Genomic DNA, 27,079 nt, shown 5'->3' with positions numbered 1-27,079 from the left:
GAGGCTGGTGTGTTCTTTAACCTCCTTCCAGATAAAACCTTGGCACTGAAAGGGGAAACATGTCACGGGGGAAAGAAAAGCAAGGACAGGTTTACAGTTCTTTTGTGTTCAAATTCAGATGGAACAGAAAAGTTGGCACCACTTGTCATTGGTAAATTTGCAAGACCCCGCTGCTTTAAAAATGTGAAGAACCTGCCATGTCCTTACAAATTCAACAAGAAATCATGGATGACCTCATCTATATTTTGTGAGTGGCTTGGAAGCGTAGATGCACGAATGGGTTGTAAGAACAGGAAAATATTAATGTTTCTTGACAACTGCTCTGCACACAGAGTGGAAGGAATACAACTGAGAAATGTAAAAGTGGTTTACTTCCCACCAAACACCACTAGCAAGCTCCAGCCAATGGATCAAGGTGTGATATCGCAGGTAAAGAGGATTTTCCGTCGCCAACTTGTGCAGTACCTCATCAGAAAAATGGAATGTCAAGATACAGAAAACATGAAGTGGACCATACTACAGGCAATGCAACGCATATGTATGGCATGGAGCAGCACTGAAGCAACTTCCATTGCCAAATGCTTCCAGAGAGCAGGCTTTCAAGTTAGCCCTAACGAAATAGATGATGAAACACTTGAACATGTTGATGAGGATGAGTGGAAGCATGTTACCAACAATGCAGCAGGTGCTACATTTGAAGATTTTGTTGAGGTTGACAGTGCAGTCATCACAAGCTCATCTTCCACAGATGAAACTCAACCAACATGCAAGGATAATGAACAAGATGAAGAAGGTGAAGAGATTGAAGCTGAAGTGACCAGACCATCAAGAAAAGATGTGTATTCTGCTCTTGACGTACTCGAAAGATTCCTTTTGACGTCAGATTGTTCGAACAATCAGTCAAGCTTGAAATCACTACGCCAGGTAGAGTGTGCAGTTGTACAAGAAATGAAAATCAGCAGCTGTAAGCAAACTTCAATTCGGGACTACTTTTCAGAAAAGTAGATGTATATTTTCTGCATTGTACAGTAACCTGTACAGAATTACATATTAATGGTGTCCTAATTAATCAAATCAATTAATTTTCTGTTTTTATTGTGAAATGTTGATATTATTTGCTAGGGCCTAATTGTAAGTTATTCTCTTGCAATTGTGCCATGTTATTATTTTTTATGATTGATGTGTACAGTATGTAGGCTATTGTGTTTGTCTTGGATCGTTTACTGTATTTCAAAATTCCTATTATCGATACCTTATTAAATTTGTCAAAAAACAAACTTTTTCGAGATTTTGGATAAAAAAAATGACACCTTTATAAAGAACTCCTTTATAACAAACATGCCAAAATTTAATCCCTTCAATTTTGTTATAAAGAGGTTTTACTGTAATTGTATGTCATGCCAAACAAATAAAAAAAATTGGAATTGCATGGAAAAATTTCAAATTTCACAATTTTTTGTTTTCTGTGAATTTTGCACTGCATTATTTTTTGGTATTCTGGTGAGGAAATGCATTGTAAGCAGTCATTGGTTGTTCCCATCAGCCACAACTAAAACTTGCCACAACAGCTGCATGTTTCCAAGCATCATATGTGTTCTGATATAGTGACGTAAGCATCTCACTCAACGTTCACGAGGTTTACTTGAGGAACCTCGCAGACCTGCACTAGTGGTGTGGTCCCAAGTGCTTACCACCATAGCAACTAACACAACTAAACTTCAAAAACATTTACCTGTTTGGTAAATATCTGCGCTGAAAAACGAAATTTCGTTTTACGTGTGGCTACACATTCATATATGTTGTATTTTTCTCAACTGTTTATGTAAAATATATATGAGTATATGCACACTAAATTAACTACAGTAAAAACCTTTTAGTTGCGACCCCGTTTATTGCGACCACCTCTCTATTACAACCCGATTTCGAGGAACCGTGAAAAAATGGCCGAAAATCTGAAGAAAATTGGACAGTAAAATAAGTTTCTTGTGGTGAGTAGCGTGTTACTGCGTTTCTATTGCCGAGTGCGGACTTGTTTTAACTGCCGCAGCGATGTTTATTTTGACAGCTGAAGCAATTATCTTTTCTCGTTGATAGAAAAAGGTCGCTTCACCCAGCATAAAAAAAAAGGTTACGCCACTTATTCCCCGCGCAGGAAACACACTGGCTGCCGTCTGTCTACCCTGCATTTATCAAGGAGGGTCAGAAAATTTAAGGGTGGCAATTTCAGGTAAGTGGGAATCTCGTAGATACATCCTCGCAGAAATGACATAAGTAAAATCCAAATACAAAATAATAAGCACAGGCGAATACACACAAATAAAACTAAAACACTACATTATCACAAAAAACGTAGAAGGAGAATTCGGGAATAAAATTCCCAAATTTTTGTGCCTACATTCTGTATTTAGGATTCCAATATTGTGCTTGATGTTATTACATGCAGGAGTCTGGAGCAAAAGTTCCAATACAACTGCTGTATGGTTGGTCAAGTACCAAGTATAATTAATGTCCCTCCTAGGGTGTGAAAGGATGTCGGGGGTGGAAATAGAGGGGGCACTTCTATTGAATTACAGACAGACTGTTGAGGTGAGTGCAATAGGATGGCCTAGAGGCAAGGGGGTACTGTGAGGAGGAAGGCTGGGTTAGTGGTGCTGCCTGGGGGTGCACAGAGAAACAAGTGCTTCCATTTATTTTCCAAGGCGTCTGAGAGGTGTCACGCAGGGCAGCGCGGCATGCGCTGGCATGGAGGGGGATGGGAGTGCTGGGCCAGGGGAGAAGGAGTGAGGTCATGCTGAGGTGGTGGCAAGAAAAGATTAAGCGGGCAGGGAGGGGAGAAAATGCTGGGAATCATGCTTACGTAGTATGGATGTATGGTGCTGTGCGCATCTGGCACGACGGGAACGGGAGCCTGGATGTATCGAAAGATGCAGCGCCTGTGCTGGGCGCTTTAAACTGTGTGTGATGACTAGAGACCTGCAAAATTCGCAGATTCATTCGGTGATAGGCTAGAATTCAAGTATATACCCCTTAGATAATTTTGCTATTGGCTTACTGTTCATCTGGACGAATCTCAACCAGTTATAAACCCTCAACCAAAGAAGGATTGAATCGCAGACAAACCAGCTGAGACGACTTACAAGTCGGCAGCCAATGAACTTGCGTTATTTGCCCGAGTGTACAGGGGTATGTGCAGTCTATCATGAAGGCCATCGAAACTGCGAGTTTTGCAGGTCTCTAGTGATGACAAACTGGTAAAATCCAACACTGGTAACGTGGCTCTACCGGTCGTGTATTACAGTAGCAGCGCTAGTAGTGTGTGGACCGACTGCCTAAAGCTTAAATAAGGGCCCCGTTGGATTAAAAAAAAAAAATTAGATGTGAGGCCTTGAATTATAATTCAAAAGTACAAATAAATAAAAACATTAGTGGGTGGCCAGAAAATTACTAATTTGCGGCACAAATTTTTTCCGAATCCATATCCCTATCTTTGATTTCTAATATTTTGATTTTAATCTATTTATCCAAAATCTTACTTCTTGTGTCATGGTAGTGATTTAGCTTTATTATTGAATTTATGTTTCAAATGCTGGATAAAGTGCTTGCTTTTGATAATGCTTGTAAATGGTTTTATTCTACTGTTAAATAGTTGTAAATATAACTTACTGAAAATCTTTTACTGTGTTTTACGGCATAATTGTCGCACATTTTATACTAAAATCAAGTTTGAAAAGTAGGCGTGTGATTTTTATGAGAAACAAAAAAAAAAATTGTTTGGCAAAATTATTTACAAAAACAAAACCCATTAATGGAAAGTATGTTTATTTTAAAAGTAGAGTATACGAAAACATTCCAAACAATTTAAATTAATAAGTCATGCAACAAAAACCTTTCTTCAACTTTAAATAGAAAAACATCATCTATGGCCCGAAAGTGAGCCTGAACTAAACTATCGCATACCTGCCAACTTTTACGGATTGTCCGTAAGTTTTACGGATTTTAATACTATTTTACGGTTTTACGGACGTCTTTAATATCTTACGGATTTATTTTTGTGAAGTGGTTTATTACCGTTCACTGTACCGGCCATGTATACCTGCCAACTTTTACTGTACCGGCCATGTTACCGACGCACCGACGGAAGGCGGAATAAAAACAAAACAAGAGATATTTAGTTATTTGTATATGGTTTGGACTGGACTGTCTACGGTCGTTTTCCACTTACCGCAACGAAAAAGTGCTTCTTTAAACGGAGGAACGGTTACAATTGTGACGTCAGCCCTACCTCCTTGGTCTGTTCCTTGTTCCTTATATTATTGCCAAAATGGCTGACTATTGTTCGTAGTTCCAATGTAGTGCTGCGCAACCGGTTTTTTTTTTTTTCGTGTGTATTCACGTGATGGGAACCATTAGTAAGCTAGCCAACAAGAAATATATTCAGACTTACCGTGCTGCGTATAACAACGAATTCTCGTGTATTCTGAAATCGCAAAAAGGATAAACTTTTGTGTTTTGCAGTGTGCCGGTGTGATTTTAGTATTGCTCATGGAGGTAGGTCCGACATAAATACACACGTTAAGTGTCCTAAGCATAGGAAAAACGTGCTTTCTGAGGAAGAAAATAAGAAGCTTGATAGGTTTTTCACCAGTACTGCACACACGGGGTTGGAAGTGACGAAAGCAGGCACTGTTTATGTCAAGTGGGCTGAATTATCAAGAGTTCGTGGAGTAGATTGCTTCCTGAAGAATAACAGACTGTCAAAGATAATGCTATAAATTCTGTCAATCCCCCACAGTAATTTAGAATGTGAGCACATTTTCAGTATAGTCAAAAAAAAAAAAACAATTTAGGTCCTCCATGTCATCTGAAACTTTGCAGTCTTTTTCTGTGTTGAAATCAAGGAATTGTGTTTGTTATGAACAAAGGTTTACCTCAGATTTATTAGGTAAAGCAAAGAAGGCAACTGCTGCACATTCTAAGTCTTAAAATTGCATCAAGGATGATAATCAGGAGATGACTGAAATATGTAACAAACATGTGATATAGCAAGGTATGTTTTTAAGTAATCTTGTTTAGTGAATACTATTGCTTTTGTTTTGTACTTGATCATTTTGCTTTTCATATGAACACTGTGTAAATTGGCACATTCTGGATAGGTTGAGTTTCCCAGTACATTTACAATATTGACTGTATGAGGTTTTCATTCTAGGCCATCGATATGCCCTTCATGGCATTAGTAAATTAGCAGAAACCAAATGGAATAGAAAATAATTGCACATAAAGAATGTAAAAAATTGCCGCATTTGATTTACGATACATTTTCCCAATTTAAAAGTTTTCTTGATGACCAAACTAAAAAGTTGGCAGGTATGCTATCGTCACTTACCATGAAAAGTGCGGGTCATTAAATGTAGTTAACTCAGCTCTCGACAGAGAGCTCGTGTTGCATGCAATCGGCGAGATATCAATATTCGACTACGTGTGCGTGCTGTGTACGGGAAGCAACATAACCAAACATGAATGATGCCAACTAGCGCTGGCTACATTTTTATCAGTGGTACACCGCGGCGGCGCAGACGAACAGGTTGAAAAACGTCTTTAAAAGAAAATTTACACATCAGACAACTCGTATTTCCGTTAATTAAATAAGTGAGTGGTAATGTCAGAATAAATATTAGATTTCTACTTTAAAATACATTGTTTTATACGGTAAAAATAACACACAATGCGCTCGGAATCCAATAGCGGGACCAAAACAATCGTGAAACGTTTATGCAAGAGGTTTTTTTATCCAATTTTTTAAGGCCTAAAATATTGGTGCGATGTTTATCCAATAAAACAGGGTATTTTTAATCATGTGAGTTAACGGAAGGACAGTGCAGTGTTTTCATTCAAAATAGTTTAACTATAACATTGGCATATGGACATGAATATTCTACGTTAAAATCAAGGTAAGGGTAAAAGTTACTTTCTGTCTGACTTGTCAGGAAAGATTTCTTTTCTTTCCCAAAATGTCAGGATTTTACCCAGCTTTGCTAAAAATAAAAAGGAAACATAAACCATAAGTGTGCCTATGTGTGTACACAGATTGGACTAGTAGGTAGTTATAATTGTGTTCATTTTCTGATCTGTATTGATTAAGTGTTGTAATAAGCATAAATGTTTTGCAGGTTCTCAAAGCAGCCGTACCTGAGTGATGTGGTCAATCCATACTCGCTCCCAGACAAGAGCCCATCTTTCAAGGATTACATGGGCAGCAAAAACAACCGCTTCAACAACCCGAAAATGGCCAGTAAGAACAGGATCCAGGCCCCATCCAAGGTACAGTACAGTATCACTGGTTTTGTAGTTTTAATAGGAAGAAAATTTTATTTATCAAGTTTAATGAATTTAGTTATTTTTTAATCTACTCTTAATATGTAGAGATATTGCAGTAGATTTTCCGGGTGGACCCACTTTCGTAGCACTGTTGCACAGCCAATAGATTTTTCTGAAGTTTGGCATTTACTGTATTTATCTGAGAATAATTTGACTGAATATAATGTAACCCCAAACCTTTAGATTATTGGTTTATGAAAAATACTTATTGGCATTCACACACAAGGTTATTAGAGAGAGGTTGCCTCGATCGCTTGCGCATCGTTCTGCGCATCGCGTCACTTGCAGCCCCGGCTCGGCTTGCCAGCCCGTCCGCTCCTATCAGTTACTTAGTTTACAAGCACATCTGCTCGTAATAACGTGTCAAACTACAGCGTAATGCAGGGAGAGTTATTGTTGTGAGGAGTTTAATTGAGAGTGCGTGTGTTATAAAATGTTAGTGTTGCTTATATCATAAGTGCACAGGTGCTTCGTTAATTATAACTAGCAGGCAAAATGTTAAGAACACGAATTATTTAAAGTGAATTTGTTTTGTTAGACTAAACGCTGTTAAAAGTTGTATTTAACATTACAATGCCAGGTACGCGGTGTACAGTGGCTGAGTGTACAAATAGCTTGGTAAAAACAATCTTTACCTGAAACAAATCATATAAAATATCATAGATTCCCACGTGATTATCATCTGTTGAAAGTGTGGGTTCAGAAATGCCGACGTGATGGTGAGTGGAATCCAAAAACCACTTACATTTGTTCAGAGCACTTTACAGATGATGATTACGAGCCCGACTTGAAAGCTGAGTTGTTAAATACATGCGCTAAAAGACGTCTTAAACCAAATGCTGTACCTTCATTAAAACTTGGAATTACACCTGTAGAAACATTGGAAAGTCGTGTGCGCCGAGAAGACTGAGTTAAATGCAGGGAAAACAAAAAAAAATGTTATGTAAATTAATCGTAGATTCAAATGAAAATGTAAGTGAGGAAGAAACATGTTCTTGTAGTCAGTTAAAGCATTCAAAGTCTTGTTCTAACAATGACTCGGTTGAAATGCTTAGGAAGGAAATCCAAATTCTTAAAGAAAATTTGTTTCTTGCCGAAAGAAAGTCAGTTTTAAATTTGGAAGTCATGAAAAAATTAAAAAAATAAAACGTAAATCTTAAAAACAAACAAAAAAAACCGTTCTTCATTAGAGTTCCGTATGCGGAATATTCTTTCATAGTGTTTTTTTCAAAAAATCAAATTGACTTATTACTTTCGTTGAAAAAAAGTGTAAACTGGACCAATTATGAAATAGTTCTCGCTTTCACTTCGCGTTATTTCAGTAAGCGATGTTATTTATTTTTAAAACAGAAACTTAACTTCCCATTGCCTGGACTTTCAACTCTTCAACGATGGGCATCTTCATTTGACATGAGAAAAGGTATCCTAGTAAAACATGTTTGAATTTTTGAATGTAGCACGTTCTTCGTTAATAGACTTCGAACGCATTGTTGTTCTTTGACGAAGTAAAAGTGAAGAAAACGCTCGAGTATGATGCAAAAGAGGATGAAACGATTGCACGAAATACTGGTCTATTCATGTTAGAAATTTATTTTTAAATCTAACTTCAGTTTATTTCTATTGCAAACATTCCCAAAACGTTTTAATGAGCTATGGCTACTTTTATTAAACACTAAGAAATTGATATGCAATTATTTTAAATATTATAATCTTGCTGAGAAATGAATACAAATAAACCATTTTGTTTACTAGTTACATATTAATTATATTAATTTTTAAAAATTCATGGATTCATCATTGATATTTTGAAAATTTTTACTGTCACTGAAAAAAATATGTTGAAGTAATAATTCATCCTTGTTTTCAGTCACAGCATGTTGTCATTTTAAAAGCATATCAAAGCGATTTTAATTAACAGTAATCTACAAACCATAAATGAAATACTATAAGTATTGCGTATCAGACATGTGAAACGAGCCGAGCTGATAAGAGAAAGCCGTCAGTCAGCAGGTGTAGTATTACGGCTGGGAACGGCGGGGCTGCAGATGACGTCAGAGCGGAGTGTCGGGCTGTCTACATTGTTCTTATGGGATCGAGACAACCTCTCTCTACTAACCTTGATTCACACACACATTAAAAAAAATTAGTACCGTATACACCCGAATCTAAGACGACCTCGAATATAAGATGACCCCCAAACTACAGCCTCATGTTTTCAGGGAAAAAAATTTTTATTGTACATATTAAACACATGCCAACTAATTAGATAGGTATAAAATTGAAAATATGAATGTTACAAAGGATTTCAACCTCCACTTTTGAAATACTGTTAACAGTTTGACGTCCCTCGGCTTCAGGTCCCCGTTTTCCCGTTGAAATAAATGTCCTGTTATGCCCGTACTGCCCTCGTCGGAGAGGTGTGGGTCCAGGCCAACGTGGCCGGGACCGGGAAAGGCGGGACCTGGAGGGAGAGTGAAGTGATTGCGAGGAATGTTGGTAGGTTGTCGCAAGCAGAACACGGCATTAACGAATTTCACGAGCCGTCTTTTATTAACGCTTATAAAGTCCTGCCGCAGCCTGGCGGAACCGTCGCGGAACAAGTGCCCTACCACGGCGACACGGACTCCCTGATGACGGGGCGGTTCTCAAATACGTTTCGGCGCGAATCGTAAAGTTTATTAATGCTAGGCTGACCCAGTGAGAAAGGGCCCGAAGACGGAACGCTGTACATACGCGGCCCGTTACGTAATGTTCCGTGGACGGCGAAAAGTTCAGAGACTCGTAGCACCACGTTCGCGTTGTAGAAACTGCCCGCTAGACACGTCTCCCGATGACTCGTAAGTTAACAATGCTAAGCTGATTCGCGGTGGCAGCTCAGCTGCCGTGACCGACTGCGGACTGAGCGAACGTTCAATCCCGAGCGCAACGTGCGCGGCTCGCGGAGCAACGAACACGTCTGTCTCCGCTCGAGACCAGGACGCGACTGCCTCTCCCCGCTCGCCCGCGGGCCGGCGCCCGCGGGTGGCGGGGAGGGAGGGGAAAATCGGCCGGCGTGGGAGAGAGCTCCGTCCCGCGGCGCGCCAGGCTGCGATTACATACTACGGCGAAACCCTTCAGAAAGTTATTGAATTATTTACAAAGACATACACGAGACATTAATGAATAAATAAGTTATTTACATTTAAGACCCTTGATCGTTTGCAAATATATATACACAGACATAACCCTCACTGGCATGCTAGGGCGCACGCGGGTGCGTCCCTGGCCGTCGCACTCCACTGGGGACACACAGGGAGGACGTTGACGAGGCATAACGGCCTGAGGGAGCCGAGGAGACACTTGGGTCGACGTCAAGTTTATGTAAAAACAGAAATAAATACCTAAATGGCTGCTACTGTAATTGTTGGAAACTGTTAAGAGTTTCATTATGTTGATGCATCATCTTCATTGTTGTCATCTTCACTGCTGTCCTTCAGCTTCAATTGCATCTTCTTCCCACATGACACTATCTTCAATGCCATCCAATGCATTAGAAATGCAACATTTCTTGAAGCTTTTGATGATCACTTCCGATTAGATTGTGTCCCATGCAGCCTTAATCCTATGACACAAGATTGTTATACAGTAAAATCTCGTTATAACAAAGTCTTATAAAGCAAGAGATTTTGTTCTTTATACTGAAATTTCTTTAAACTGAAATATCCCAACGTACATATACTATTTCCATACTACAGAATGCAATGGCAAAACAAAATGGAACTATGTACGTACCTACCCTATAATCGTCAATTATTTGAGCTGCATTATGCTACAGGGTTAGTGGTTTATTTTGAGAAAAACATTAAATAATTTCAATCTCTGTAAAAGAATATAATATGTATGATACAACATTTTTTTAAAACAACATTCTGTACATAAGCTGCATTCATATGATCTTTCAAATATGTATAATGAAATATCTAATCACTAATTTAAAAAAAAATTGCTAGTTTAATAAATAAGAAACGAGTACCTAAAGAATCAACATTCATACTGAATGAAATAATAAATCCTGTGAATTTAAATAACTATTCAGACACAGACTTTGACTGGTCAAAAAATTGAAAAAATTTTGTCTGCCTGTTCTTACTTATAAAAGTTTGCTGTAAAAATTGTTCCATAATATGTAATGACTGCAACACATTATTTGGTACACTTTCAGTTTTGGAAATAAACTTCGACAACTTTTCAAAAGAAACTACAGCTTCTTTTGAGGTGATTGGCTCTTCTTCATTTTCATCATCAGAAGATTCACTGTCTGCTGCCTCCTTTTGGGTTACTTGGTTAACTATTCAAAGTTCTGCAGGAATGCTCTCTTCACTAGAATTTGGTTCACTTGTCTCGCCCTGGGTAATGCTGCCACTCACCCGTGTTATTCCTGATTTCCGCCAACAGTTTACGATGGTTTCTTTCTTCACATTCCACGAACCACCAGTTATCAGTTGAATTGCTTGGCGGACATTGATGTTGGTGGACAGCTTCAATTTGATGTTGATTAGTATCCTCTCGACAAGACGTTTTCGAAAGTGGACTTTGGCATTCTGAATTATGCCTTGGTCTAATGGTTGCAACACTGATGTGCAATTTGGAGGCAGAAATTCCAGTTTGATGTTCTCAAGCTGTACATCAACAATGTGAGCAGCACAGTTGTCCACCAAAATAATAATATTTCTATTCTGCTTTTGCATTTCTTTATCAGTTTTAATTAGCCAGTTGGAAAATACATCTTGCGACATCCATGCACGGCTGTTACTGACATAGTCAGCAGGAAGAGATGCCACACCTTTTAAGCATCTAAGATTTTTGTACTTTCCTATAATTAAGGGCCGTAACTTTGTAGTACCAGTAGCATTACAACAAAACTACTGATAACCTATCTTTAGTTCATTTGCCACCAGAGCATTTTTCTTCTTTGTGCGACATTGTTTTGTTGGGAAGAAGTTTGTAAAAGTAAGCAGTTTCATCTGCATTAAAGATGTCTTCAGGAGAGTATGCTTCCAAAATTCCATCTAGTTTTTCTAGTTTCCATTTTTCTGCAGCTGATTGGTCTGCATCTCGTTCCTCACCTGATACAACATTCCAAGATATCCCGTAACGTTCCCGAAAACGATGCAGCCATCCAGAACTTGCCTGAAAGTTGGGAACATCCATCAAAGAAGCAAACTGTTTGGCTTTGGCCTGTAACTGGGATGTTTTGCACTCTAGTGTCAGTTAACCAATTGTTTAACGCCTCTTCCATGTCTTTATTTGTGCCTTGCCGCAGTCTTTTGCGATTGGAACTGAGCGATGATTGTTCATACATCTTCACAATCTTCCCCCGTTCTTTCAGTATTGTAGAGAGTGTAGGGGGTGCCAAACCAAACTGCTTGGCCACGTGCGATTTTTTTGTGCCTTTGTTTACTTCCTTCAAGATTTCCATTTTTTGTTTTAAAGAATACTGTTTCCGTTTTTTTTTTTTATCGTCCATGATGATAAAAATTAAACTGAAATTTGGTTAGAAAAATAAAAAAAATGCATAAATAAATACCGCACGTCACTGAAAATCACTGATGGTAACAAAATGTAAACAATCAATAATGAAAACGGAAACCGAACAGGCCAAAGATTGAACGATATGTGCAGAAGATGGAAACCATTGAGTCGCTGATAATGCCAGTTTTAGCGGCATCTAGTTTTCCAGTGAGTTAACTTTGTGTAAGTTTTTCATAAAAGTTGCCGCTATGGAAAAGTCGTTGGCCATATCTCGCCACAAATAAAATAAGTGAAGTGCGCACATCTAAACAAACAGTTCCTACGACTATGTAGTAACGTATTTTTTAAGTCTATGGCCGTGAGTAAAAGCAGTTGGCCATACATTGGGTAGAAAAAAAAATGCACATCAAACTTTGCAATGCCGTTTTCAATGTAAATAGACAACAAAATAAAGCCGTTAAATGCTTGAATCATTAAAATTATGCCAAGAGAACGACAGTAAGTAAATATTTTGACGCATAGACGAAATATTCGGTAAATGCGAATGATATTGACAAAGAAAACCGGTAAAATGCTTTCGTTGTAACGAAAATCTATTTCGTAAATTTGAAATATTTTAACCTTGTATGTGTACAGTCATTGGAGGGGAATTTCAAATCATTCGTTAAAGTGAAATTTTCGTTAATGTGAAGTTCGTTATATCGGTATTTTACTGTACTTGGTTTTCTGATTTTGCCTGTTGGTGTTAGAGCATGGTTGCCTGCCAAGAGCCATTCAGAGTACAGCACTTTTAGACGGTCAATAAATGGTTTGTTGACACACACATCTAATACCTGCAGCTTTGAAGTCATGCCTCCAGGAATAATAACAAGGTCGGTGTTCATACCTTTAATACATGATTTCACCTCTGGCGTTAAATGTCCTTTGAATGCATCTAACACTAACATCTTTCTTCTTTAAAAGTGCCCCAGGCCTTCTCTCCCAAACTGCCTTTAACCGGTCTTGCATCAACTCACTTGTCATCCAATCTTTTTTTTGACATCTCACTATTACCCAGAAGGCAATTTTTCTTTTGGCATAGTTTTACGGTTAACATAGTTTACAAAAGGGAACAATTTTCTACCATCAGCTAACACTGTAAGCATCACTGTTATCCTCATTTTCTCATTGCCACTTGTCTTCGCATTAACTGTTTTAGTTCCAACAGTATCCACTGTATAATTTGAAGGCATATTAAAATATACAGGCGTTTCATCAGCATTTAAAATGTAAATAACATAACTCGCGGAACCGTCCATCTAACTTAAAAAAATAATCACAGCAAAGAAGTACTGTATAACCTACATTAATGTTTTTGTACAAGAAAATAATCGCTAAGATGGGCGCCATCTTGTGCTATAGAACATTCCAAAAACATCAGTCATAACGTGTGCAGCCAATAACTACTGTACAACCTGAAAACATTGACCTAAAATAAGTATGTTTACCTAAAAATAAATGTATCTGAATATAAGGCGACCCCTTTGTTTTGAATTATAAATTATGGTAAAAAATGTCGTCTTACATTCAGGTAAATACGGTACATTCATATAATATTCACTGTATTTTTCTGGTGTCACTTTTGTCAGTATAGTGATTTACGTGAACGTTTTTGAAACAGCATGCAGCAATTGGATAATTTCAGTTTTATGGCTTATGTCAAGACTCAAGAGCCATCTGTCAGAAAGCAAAGAATGCTGCTCTAAAGATATAGGGTGGCTTGTTTACTTGGGAGGGTGAAAGAGGAGACTTTTTTGACATTCCAGTGTGTTATCCTGTCTCCATCTATCACATCTCCTTTTTAAGGTTAAACTTTAGACTGTATTGGCTATAGTATGTAGCCATTAAATGCTTCTCAGAGGAAATATATAAAAAATTCCAAGAAAATATTGAATAAGTAGGTAGGTCAGTGTATAGATTTTGGTGACTAGGGTTTCAACATGCTCTGCTTTCTAACTGTTCAAAGGTTTTTTCAGCACGTGACTATGATTTTTATAGTCTCTCTTGGCGCTCATTTTTTTTTAATTTGGAGCTCTCTTGCTTATTCTTATTATTTTAAGCTCTTGATTCCATGCATGAGTATTGTTTTAAGTACCATATTCTTGCATCCTCAGGTTGTCGACTTTTTTTATAAATATTGTTATCCATATTTGAAACTTTCAACTTAACCTCAATAACAATGAATATTCCTGGTTTCCTGAATAAATTTTTTTTTTGTTGAAACCTGAACATGTTCAAGTGAGGGTCTTGCACCAGTTGTGAAGTAGTAGTACTACGTTAAGTGGTGGTGGAAACCCTGGAAAATCAGGTTGATTGATCAACGAATAATTTATGAAGACTAATTCACAGTACTACCGTTAACAATCAACGGCGTAAACATAGATAAAAATGAGCGCTTGAACACGTCTGGCAGCTGGTAGTTATTATGATTTGTGTAAATAATTTCTTCCCGATAGTATAATGCTTTGTGCGGCTGGCAGTGTGCTACTTGTGCTTTGGGTGCTAGCAATGAGCAGCAGTGCTGGGCATTACTGTATCCACTGAAATTTTTATAAGAAAAATTCAAATATTTTGTTAGAAAAATTGCTAATATAATGCAAAATATATGGGAAATACCATTTTCAGCTAAAAAAAAATAACGCCGTACTGTGACATTAATTAGAAACACAAAGGCATTTATACTCGTACTGTTGGTAAGTTGTTTCTATGTTTCTACCTTGCAATGACTTGTTCAATGCACTGTAAGTACGCAAAAGTTGTGTTGTTGCAGATCTTACACTTCTTCAACACTCCACCCAACATAGATGAGAACGCACTGCACAAAGTGTTTGAAGACAATGAGGCACCATCTCCCAAGACAATCAAGCTGTTCCCTCTGAAAAGTAAGCTGGTGACGTGTGTGTGTGTGTGCGCGTGCGTGTGTGTGTGTGTGTGCACGCGCGCAGCTGCAACCGCAACCATATTACCACACTTGCAGATATTCACTACACATATGTACAGTTGATAGAAAATAGTATTTTTAAATGTACTTAATTGCGTTTGAGCATTTATTCATTTTTAGAGCATTTCAAGATGTTTACAATGTTTCTTAGTTTTTTTCTGTTCGTAAGTTCAAACGTTTTTTCAATGTAGCTAACATAATACATAGGAAAAAGTTGCATCTTAAATTGATAATGAATTGGCACCGAGCTAAAGACTAAGGGTTTTACGTGTTCAATAAATAAAAAGGCATTATGATGTGAAATTTTTTTAACGTGCCTAGGATTGAAAAAAAAATACAAGGTAAATTCCGAGCATCAAATAAGTTTAACAAAGATAGCTACCAGTGTCCAACGTTGATAGTGAACGTGCCTTCTCAATGTATAGCAAAATGAATGACAAGCGCACATCTTTGGAGGCGGAAAACATGGAGATATTACTAGTAATGTGTTTTGGAGGTGTAGTTAGCAGCAGGTGATTAAAACCTTTTCTGATATAGTGATCATTTACTGAACACAAACGTGTACTTGATGAAACTAAGATTTTCCATTTTTAAATTACTCGGAACGTTATTCCAGGAATTAATAATAGGGCGCCAGAGGTAATCAAGAAGTAACAACAAAATAACACTGTCAAGATTTATTTTTATTGTTTTAACCAAAATGAGAAACCTCGAGTCATGGAATTAATAAACAAACAAACAAATATTAAATACAGTCTATGGGATGTCGTAGATAACCTGACTCTTGAGTAAAATAAAATAAAATAAATAAAGTTCCTGAAATTGTTCACTGAGTAAAAAGTTTTGGGGTTTTGCTCCGGCTTGCTCGAGCATGAAACGCATAACCTAAAGACTTCTGGACTTGTGTACATATATTTTGTGCTAATGTGAGTAAATTTTCCGATAATCGCCGAAAGTCAGTATTCAACTAATTTGATGATAATCCAAAGTTTATATTAATGCAGTTCGCATACGTTGACGGTAAAATTTAAGTCAGTTTTACTATATAGCGACGATGTAGACCATACCTTAACTCTGGATGATTAAAGTCGTTCGTAAAATACGCCGTCACTCACGTGAATTGAATGCGATTCTTCTGCATTCAATTACAGGGCGTCAGTTAATATTGCCCAGTATTTTGACGTAATTTCCAGACCAATAACGCCGAAATTAGCATCGCCACGAATAAAATATTCCCCGAGGGAATACACTACCACACGCACTAAATGGCGTCATTTTTCACTCTCTCTCTTCTCTCTTGCCGAAATTAAATTGTTAATTGAAAAGGGCCAATCACGGCCGCGACACGTTAGCGTCCTTTTTAATTAGGCCAATCAAATGTCAATATTACTCAAGCATAGGCTCGTTAAAGCTGTTCCAAACGCTACGCGATTATTTATTTTAGCAGTTGTCATGACGACGCAGCACGAGCTGCGCGCGCCGCCATGCGTGAAACAAAACAAAACACTGCCGAAAGTATCGGGAAGCGGTATTAACATCGAACATAAAACAATAACAAACAGTTTCAGTTAGTCTGATAATACCGTAGTATTACATTACTTGAGTTACTAATCTTCGTCTAAATAAGCACGTGTTTCAAATCAGTTTCTGACTTGTTATATAAATGTATATAATCTTTAGAATTTTAATCTGTAACTATGTAATCTCAGTATGCCAAATTTAACTGTTAGATGTCATTTATCATCTTCCATTATCTATATCATTAAAACTATTGTTATTGATATATTTTGACCTATTAAAACTATAATTTTCATCAAATAAATATATACGTGTAAAATGATATTTTTATATATTTTTTTAACGAAACTATTTTTTTACACAAACTTTGCACTCCAATAATGTGTTTTATTCACCCAAATTGACCATTTTTATTAACCTTTTTTTTTTTGGCCCTAGCTATGAGCATGTTTTTGTAGCTCTTAATTAACAAAAATACTGGAGAGGATTTGTTTATGTCAATAATTTTTATTTTAATGTGTAAACTGTTTTCATCCCTGGCAGCTGCTGAAGTAATTTTAGTTTCGCTCTTATGGTTTGCTGTATTATACTAGTGCTGTCTTTTCATAAAAAATTTCTGTTGATTACTACTGTCATTGTTTAAACAACATACAATAGCTACCAAATTAAGTTTGGGAAATACAGTAAAACCTTTTTGTTGCGACCCCATTTATTGCGACCACCTCTCTATTACAACCCGATTTCGAGGAACCGTGAAAAAATTGCCGAAAATCCGAAGAAAATCGGATGGAAAATAAATTTTTTGTAGTTAGTAGCGTGTTACTGCGTTTCTCTTGCCGAGTGCTGTACTGCTGCAGGCAGCGCGTATCTAAAAATAGATACCACTTCCTGTCGACCGCTGTCAGCACTTGACACCCCCCATTCCACGTCCTTTTGCTGGCAGGGTGCGCAGTTAAAGATTTTTGTGGCGACGTTTTTACGTTTAGCTTTTTGCGAGTGTCTAATGTCATACCCAATTAGGCAAAGCTACCTGCTGGCTTTCTCTTGATTTTAATTACTATTGGTTAACAATGTTTAGTTTTTGAAGTCGCGACTTGGTATATTTTCTGGCTTGAATTTGTGAACTATTGTTGACGACTTATGCAAATTTTTTCCCCCCGATTTGGTTACCTGAAAGGTTGGGTTTTGTGACGACTGTTGGCGATTTACACATTTGTTTTATTTCATACGGATTTGCGGTTTTGACGAAATGAGTGTTAAACGAGCCAGCTTGTCACTCATTAAGAAGTACGAGATAATACAGGAAGTGGATGAGAAGAAGCTGTCGAAGACGGATATCGCGCGACGACATGGCATTCCGAAATCAACTCTTTTCACAATAATAAAAAAAAGGGAAGAAATAGTAAATGCCGTTTTGAAGGACGGCCGCAACGTCCAGCTGAAGAATTTGAGGGGCGTGACACATGCGAATCTGGAGGAAGCAATGCTGGAGTGGTTTGGCCAGCTTAGGGCGCAAAACCTGCCTGTAAGCGGACCCATGATGCTGAAAAAGGCAGACGAATTAAGCTTGAAGTTAGGCATTGAGAACTTCAAATGTTCAAACGGTTGGCTGGATCGTTTTAAAGTTCGTCATGGCATATCGAGTCGTAAAATCGTTGGTGAAAGTGCGTCAGTCGACCCACAATCTGTGAACGAATGGTTGCCCTTGCTTGGAAACATCCTTTGCCGATACCCGCCTCGCGATGTTTACAACGCGGACGAGCTGGGGATGTTCTATAATCTGATGCCAGATCGTACTCTAGCTATGAAAGGTGACATGTGCAAGGGTGCAAAGCGAAGCAAAGAGCGCCTCACCGTCCTTCTGTGCTGCAACATGGACGGCAGTGACAAAATGAAGCCTCTCGTGATAGGAAAATTCCAGAAACCCAGAGGATTCAAGGGCAATGTAATTCCATGTGATTACGATTTTAATAAAAAGGCATGGATGACTTCAACTGTGTTCATGAGATGGCTTCGCGGCTTTGATGCAAAGATGGGCGCAGCCAACCGAAAAGTTGTTCTCTTTGTCGACAATTGCCCAGCACATCCTGCTGTCGACAACCTCAGGAACATTGAACTGGTGTTCCTGCCAAAGAACACCACCAGTGTGCTTCAGCCTCTGGATCAAGGCATAATACAGCAAGTGAAACTGAAGTTCCGCGAAATGCTCGTGCGGAGCATGGTTTTAAAAATGGAAATTGGCAAAGATGTCAAGAAGTGGGATGTATTTAGAGGGATAGAAGCAATTGTTGCTAGTTGGAGGGCCGTGCAGCCTACAATTATCGCCAACTGCTTCCGACATGCCCACTTTGTCACACCAGTCGACAAAGAGGCTACCGTCCATGTGCCTCTTGCTGCTGCCAACTCTGAAGACCCGGACGACCCGCCGACAATGGATGCCGAACCCCAGCCAGGCCCTTCAACGGAACCGGAGCTGGGCCCTGTGACAGTGTTGACACCTTCCCCTTGCACTGTTACTAGGCCTTGCGACGATCAAATGTGGCAGCATTTGGCCCCAGACTGTACATTTGAGGAATTTGTGAGAGTGGACGATGACGTCGCAGTTTGCGGTGCCCTTGATGATGCCGGAAAATTACAGCAAGACTCCAGTGACGAAGAGGGGGAAGGAGAAATGGAAGAACTCGAAGACGTTCCCACAACGAGAGACGTCCTCAAAGCTGGAGACGTCTATGCATCAATGCTACGACATCATGGTGCAAGTGAGGAGATGTGGTCTCACTTTACAAAATTGAAAGAATTTGTCGAGAAAGCTGCCATTAAGCAGAAACAGACCTCAATTAAGGACTTTTTTAAAAAGTAGGGCAGTTTTAATATAACTTGATTTTTTTTCATTAAATGAGTTTACGTGTATATTTTTTCCCCCTCGTACATTAAAACATTTCTTTGTTGAAGTGAAAGTTAACAGTGTGGAATATGTAACTTAACTTACATGTTCATTAAAACATACGTTGGTGTGTTACGTATGTAGAGCACGTATTAGTGTTTACAACATAATGACCAGCTGTCACGTCAATTACGTTGTTGGATATTATGACTTAACGGGTGAGTTATATTCAGTGCTGGATGTTGCCATTGTATGGGTGATGGTTTTGTAAAAAGGCCTACTTTTATGTTAAACGTTAAGCAGAACTCTTTAAGTTTGCATTGCATTAGTCTACTGCTAAAAAAAATTCTGAATTTACTTGTGTAAATTTTAAAATAAATTAAATTATTTAAAACAATGATGGGGCGGTTGCACTGAATATTTAAAAGATAAATGCTGTTTTATCTAAACAGCACGGTAAAATAAACTATCCCGCTTCTCAAAATCGTAAATTATTTTTGAAGTTAAACAAATTTAACTTATTATCACATCTTTGTTTACCGTATACAACCACGTAATACATCCACCCACTTTTTATTTTGATAAATTAGAGGGGAGATGGTAGGTGGCCAAGAATGTTTTAGATTGCTTTTGTGGGGTATTATGTTTTAAACTGCGGTCCTTGTGGTTCTAGGTCTTGAAACAGCATTGTAGAGCAAAAAGTACAAGTTTGACAAGTCCAGTCTGTGTCACTTATGCCTCTTTTATCCGCTGTCCAGGCAGAATTTATTTTTTACTCTGCTGCCGTGGCTGGTGTAGATTGTGGAGAGCAGATAATACGACCCTTTATTTTTATTTTTACCATGCCAGCTTGCTACTGAGGGGCGCTATCTTTATTTTTATTTTTACCGTGCCAGTTTACTACTGAGGGGATTATAGGCTGTTACCGTACATTGTGCTCTTAGAAGCCAAATTTAAAACACTTTCCACCATTCACTGCAGCATACATTTAACATTATGAAAAAAATTGGTATAAACATATTTACTAAGCCTAAAAACTATTTAAATAAAAAAAAAAACATCGTGGCTAGTTAACCCTACGAACAGAATTACTTTCGCTTTATGGTCATTGATGTTATGGTGAATATTGAATCCATCCAGCCACCCTAAGTGACACTTTTTAAGGTAAAAAAGTTTTTTTTTTTGAAGTGTGAAACATGTTGACAGGGAAACGCTTCGTAGCCATGCGTCACCCACCCGTATTGTTGAACGGAGGGAATGGTGAGTATAGTTCTTTTGCGGTAAATAAATACTTTTATGGTCCTACTAAATGTTTCCATACAAGAAGTTTTTTAAGTTTCGGTGATTTTCCAGCAGAAATACTGTTCTGTGACTTATAAACAAATTGTACCATAACTACATACAGTCTTAACGGTGAGTAGGTGCCGAGGGGTCTTCAAAATGTTTTTATTTTACCGGGAATGGAGTATACAACCTGGCTTTCATCGCACAAAGCAACGGAGTGAGGAAGAGGTGACGAGGGGCGAGGAGGGGGTGGGAAGGGTCGAGGGGATAAGGTTGTACACAGTTTCTCACGCAGAAGGTGGGAGAAGTTAAAATAGGAGGGTGGGGGATGAGAGAGAGAGAGAGAGATAGAGAGAGATAGAGAGCGAGACAGGATGGTTTGTGGAATCTGGGAGGGATGAACCTTGAATGAACAAAGGAAGGAGAGCTGCAGCCAGCCTGTTTGACGAATTTCCCGCGCTCCCACTTACGTCGTACAAGCTACGGCCGTCGTGTTTTAAAAGGAATGTCCGATTTTTTTTGTTCTTCTTATACGAACATTAGAATATGAAAAGCCCTTACAAAATATACGCTGTGCGGTAAATAATATCTTTTTAAAAGCTTTTGTTATGAGTTTTTTTTTTTACAGATTTTGGTTGTACCTAGTGTCAAAATTTCCGATTTTTTTTTACGGTTCTTGAGAATATATTCGTAATCTTGATGCTTCGTAAAATCCGGGGTTCATAAAATTGGGTATTAATAGTATTAATAGTTGGCAGAGGAACAGCAGACTGCAGCAAGCCACCCCCTTCCCTCCCTCAAACCAAGCTAAGACGTATGCTGCCGATGAGTCACTGCAGCCGTATAAAAGCGCTGTTCATTCCAGAGACAAGCTGTGTTCTACATTAGAATATCATCTCTTAAATCCAGCGCATTGAAAATACCATCTTTTTGAAACTTATTAATTTAATAATTTTGACCTTAAAGCTTGCTGCATAGCTATTTAACTACGGAAAGCAAGAAAACGTACATGTAAACTAATCACTAAAAATAAACTGTCTTTTCTTTAGAGGTGGCCTGTAGGGCGACGGACTTGTCATGAAGGTTGAAGTGGGTTTAAAGCAAGCCGACTGGCATTGTGAGTGACAGCATCCTGCCATTGTACGGCTGGTTTCTTGACGAGTAATTGATGGTGGGGGAAGGGGGGGGGGGGGGTCGAAATCAACTGAAAATTTCGGGAAAAATCTATTACGACCCCCCCTCTATTACGGCCCTATTCCTGGGAACCGTGAGGGGTCGTTTCAGAGAGGTTTCACTGTACACTTTTATCACAGAAGTTATGTTCTTACATGAATACATATTATTTTACGTAATATTAAATGTTCGGTTTGCTTCCAGCTCTGATGCAATAAACATCATATGCTAACATTTTATAAAAAAATTTAGAAAACCTTTAAAGATTCTGGGAAAACCGGGACTATGGTTCTGCCAATAGAGTGGTCACCCAGAATTTATTATTCCAGTCGGCACGTGGAAGAAAGTGGGTGAGGCGTGAGGCGTGACGGCCGTGTTGTGTGTTGCAGCCGATCGCAGTTCTTCTGGTCTCATGGAGTTCGATGACCTGGGACAAGCCGTGGAAGCTCTCATGCTGTGCAATCATCAGCCAATCCCAAACCCAAGTAAGTACCGTATTACATGGGCTTTTGTTTCCACAATTTGCTGTTATCACCACCCTCTATAATAATTGTGAAACTAGCCGTTTTGAAGGTGAACAAAGAATAAAGGTGTAAATAAAGGAAAACTTTAAAACTCACCTTATTTCTTATGTACATTTCTTCTACAACAAAAGCTTAACTTTACATTAAGGAAAAAATTTTATGAATATGAGCTTACTAATAATTCAGATAAGAAACACTAAAATTTTATATTTATTATTGAATAAATTAACTCCTACTTTTGGGTTGCTGCAGTACTAGAAAACCATGAAACGGCAGGGAAATAAAAATGGTTGGGGAATACAAGGAAAAGTCGGGGAAATCAAAACATATTTCTGGAATTTCTTCTTGTGCTAACAAAACTGAAACTGAAAATACTGCTTTTGTTGGTGTTTATGCACCTGATAAAATTTGAAAACATTATCATAAAATTGTCAATTTTCCTTTTCACGAATTCTCTGACTCTTTACTGTAAACACATAGTTTAACAGGGGGGGTAGGGGGGGGGTGGGGAGGAACATATTTACAGACAAACCTCATTAATACGAATCCACATAGTATAAAATTCCCGTTTATGTGAAGTACTGTCACAAACCCAGGTACTTTTAATACAAAATACGGTTAATATGAAATAGTTTTGATCCCTCAAGTTGCTGTTTTCCAGTATAAGTAAACCGTTAATACAAATTTCACTACTGAAGTTCAAAATAAATAATTATGTTTTCATAATCAACAAGTAACAAATGTTTTTCAAAGATGTATGTATCCTACAGCGCAAAATGTTTGAAAAACGAGATGAAAAGTGTAACTCCAGTGGCGATGTTAGTACCTAAACTATAAAATATGCCAGTTTGCTAACTGAAATTTATTGGGAGGTACTCTATACCAAATTTATTTTGGAAGTGAATATATTAAGAATTTTAGATAATCTATGGTGATAAGTTCTGGTATTTTCTTTTGTTCACACGTGTGCCATAACCTGAATTTAGTGTGTGTTGTGTTATTAAATGACTGCAAAAGTAAACATAATAATATTACATTGCAAGTTAAAACTAACATTTCAAGGAAGTTGACTATGAAGAAAGAAAATTGTAGTCACTAGAGATTTCACATCCCGCAATCATCCTTGTCAACAGTATTTTAAAAAATTGCAAAAAGATCAATCACCTTTTGCAAGTTCTTGTAGGTATATAAAAAGAATGTGATGTCGAAAACATGAAGTAATACATGCAGCAAATTTGACAATTTGTGGACCTACGATGCCGAAGAAGGCAGATAACTTATGTACGGTACTGCGTATCATGCTGCGAAATTGTGCCCACCTTTTATACACACTTGTTATTCCTATGGTAGCATGAATAGTTACTTCTTCCAGTTGTGGACAGCGTTTGAAGTGTTAATACATACTAATAAATGCTCGTATTTTTATAGGCCAACATATTTTAGACATTTCTCATGTAAAATAAACAAGCAAACCACCTATTCTGCCCACTTTCCCCACTTACAGTAGATCCTCTTTTTTACATATTTCAAGGGACCCGAAAAAATACATGTAAAATGCAGGAATATGTAAAAAGTGGGAAATGCTAAAATTTTTAAAATTAATATTTAACCGTTATAAATACCTTTATAAGCAGATAGTATGCACTAAACAAAGTCAAATGTTACATATTCTCAAGTTTTACACAATACAGTAAAACACTGTTTTAACGAACTTCATTAGAGCGAACAATTCATTACTACGAACTATGCCTTTGGTCCCGTCAGACGTCCATATAACTTAACGTAAAAAAATTTCACTAGTACGAATTTTCTCTTTCAAATTTTTTAAATATTCTATAAATATTCATTTGAACGAACACTTTTCTGCCCGGCACGGTAAACGACAAACGGATAAAATCGTCGCCATTCACCCACAAACTGCCATCTTATTTATTTTGATATGCGCCATAGATGACTGCAATGGACTAGGGTTGAAATTAATGCACAAAACTAGTGTAGCGACTAAAGCGCTGCATTGTGGTGTTCGCTGACATTACTCTTTGTTCTATGCTCGCACGACGTGTTTAACCAATGCGAAGTGCTACATCATAAAGTATTGCTACACACACATCTCTGGTCGTTTTCTTGTTTATTGTTTGAGAAACGTGCGGTAGCCTACTACCAAATATTGTAATAGGATAATATGGGAAACAGACAAAAAAAATGCGAGACATGTTGTTCAGCGAACCTGGCGGCGTGGACTAAACCTACGCTTTGGAAACGGCGGTAAAAGGCATTGAAGTGTGTTTGGTGCTATAAGATGATGGTTCTATTTGCGAATAAATAAACACATTATTATGTGAACAGTAATTCAGAATGGCCGGAAATATTTGTGCGGTGTTTGGCTGCAAAAATTACAACGTTACTAACTGCTGAAAGTCTTTTTTCAGATTTCCAGCGGACCCAACGCAGTAAGTGTTTCGCGTTTCGCGCATTCACAATTTTAACCCCTTTGTTTTATATTTTTGTCTCTTATTATAAAGTAATTATTTATTATAATTTCTTACCATTCTTGTAACATGATTTGTTTGCAGCAGTTTCTTTCGGTTTAATTAAGGATTTTTATTTAAAATGCAGTCACATTTTCAGGTGAGAAATTAATTTCATACATACAATTTACTTCCGTTACTAAAACTAGTTGTTCTTGTTTCCTTAAAAATAAAACAGCTGGAAAACCAATTAGATACTACATAGGCCTACTACTTGTTCAGTTATTTTGATAGAATATATTTTGCACATAATTACATATCTATCTTTGACACATACCTTTAAATAAAGCCTGAGAACAGTTCTGTATGAATAATAGCATTAAATGTGTTTGAATTTCTAGTTTTGGTAAAAACAGCACTTAATTGTGTAAACATGTTGCCTTTAATATGCACGTAAAATTGAATTACGCGGGGCTTTTTTCAGTCCACGCCGCTAGAATGCGCTGCAGTCTGGTGTCTCGCGCTTCGCCAATGCTAATTGGCCGGAGTTTCCCATATTATCCTATTACAATATTTGCTACTACTCACATAGTTTCGGTTCCCTAGCACGTTCGTGCAACTTCGGATTTCTCTCAAAAATTGAAATTAAAAAAATCGAAGGGTTGTGTTAGGTTAGTCACAACATGCTTGATCTTCTGATTTAGCGGTTGAATTGGCGTTAATACCAAAACGCAAAACTTCAGAAATCTTCGCAAATTCTTGCAGGGAACTGAAACTACATGAGTTGTAGGCTTCCCAGAAACGTGGCTATACTACATGTATAACTTATTTTTACATGTTTCATTTTCATTTCATTTCATTTATTAGCGTCCTATATTTGACAGTACATATGTCCAGGTTTTGTCGGCAACATTATAAATAAAATACAACATCATAATACACTAAGAAAACAATATAAAAAAAATACATTATAACACAATAATATATGATACAATAAAAAATGATAATATAAAACAATGCAGCAATTTATGTAGATGCTCTGAGGAATTCATTGACAGAGTATGGAGCTATTCGTAGTAGGTAATCTTTGAGATGTCGTTTAAATATATGTGATTGGGATGCTGTATTTAACAGGGATATCGGTAGAATATGTGTAGGGTGCATTTGTTTTTATAGTTTAAAAAACCGTACTACTGAACATGTCTTCTAGGAAACGACTTGAAATGTTAAAAGCAGTAGATAAAGAAAATAAAAAGCTTGATGTGGCTAAAAAGTTAGGTATCTCCAAATCAACATTATCCACAATTCTCACCCAGCGATCCAGTTTGGAAGACAATAAAATGTAAAAAAAAATTCCTAACTTTTAAATTTTATATTTTTGATTTATTACAGCATTTTTGCAAACAACTTGTCTTGATTCCAAAGGTAGGCTTACTGCTTTGGCAAACAACTTACCTACGTATTTCTGTATTGTACATATACATACTAGTATGTATGTATGTATGTATGTAGTATGTATCTTGATCCCAAAGTATAGCTGTTAAAGTAATTGATGCTTGTACACTCATATTGGTATTAGATTTTCTACTTTGTTTTTTAACAAGATCGAGTTATGTTCAAAACCCCTAAACAGGCAATCATTGTGATTTCGGTATAAAGAACTTCATTATAACAAACTGCCATAATTTTGGTCCCTTCGTGTTCTTTATAATGAAGCTCTACTGTAATAAGCACTTCATTATCTCAGACAGTAAAACAAAGACAACCTTAACAGCACTTTAAACAAAATTGTTAATAAAAATTGTTACTATACAGTAATTACCTTCAATATCACACGTAGTCAAATACAATCAATCTTACTTAAAGCTTCTTGAAGAAGTCTGAGATGTGCGATTGTTTTGAACGGAGTCTGCACAAGTGCTCTATGTCCACCTCAAGTTTGTGCAGGGTCGGAATAAGGTCTTCAGCATTATTGAAACTAGACACAAATTTTTTTAAGGTACACACTGCCTGAATTGCTTCTGCCTGCGTTGGAATAGGTTCTTCGCCATCTTCGTCTTCTTCGCTGTCTTGACAGTCAACAGAAGCATTTTCTGTCAGATGGTTGTCGACGATGTCATTTTAGTCTTCAATTTCTGTTACAACATCACTGTCTACTTCTACAAAGTCACTAAATGACACACCAGCTTGCAGTTTTTCCACTTCATCAAGTTGATCATTACTGGATAACTCTTCAACAGCAGTCACTCCAGAAGAAAAGAATCCAGCTTTCTTGAAACAGTTAGCTATAGTTTCTGGCTGTACCTTGTTCCACGAATAAGCAATGTTGTGAAGTGCATCAAGAACATTGAACTTCAAGGTG

The 27,079-nt window shown here is 37.6% G+C and overlaps 1 protein-coding gene across 5 annotated transcripts in view; it reads left to right on the top strand.

Moving 5' to 3' along the window:
* Positions 1 to 27,079, top strand: part of LOC134536713 (heterogeneous nuclear ribonucleoprotein L) — a 204,046-nt gene that overhangs the window by 164,430 nt on the left and 12,537 nt on the right. For all 5 annotated transcript variants that reach the window (XM_063376583.1, XM_063376585.1, XM_063376587.1 and 2 more), the window contains 3 exons: positions 6,168 to 6,318; positions 14,696 to 14,807; positions 22,115 to 22,210. In XM_063376583.1, the coding sequence (XP_063232653.1) occupies positions 6,168 to 6,318; positions 14,696 to 14,807; positions 22,115 to 22,210 (359 nt within the window). The remainder of the gene's footprint in view (positions 1 to 6,167; positions 6,319 to 14,695; positions 14,808 to 22,114; positions 22,211 to 27,079) is intronic.

The sequence above is a fragment of the Bacillus rossius genome, chromosome 11 (assembly GCF_032445375.1).
Source record: "Bacillus rossius redtenbacheri isolate Brsri chromosome 11, Brsri_v3, whole genome shotgun sequence".
In the NCBI taxonomy this organism is placed as follows: domain Eukaryota; kingdom Metazoa; phylum Arthropoda; class Insecta; order Phasmatodea; family Bacillidae; genus Bacillus; species Bacillus rossius.
The sequence above is the reverse complement of the archived record's forward strand: the minus strand, read 5'-3'. Positions and strand labels throughout refer to the sequence as shown.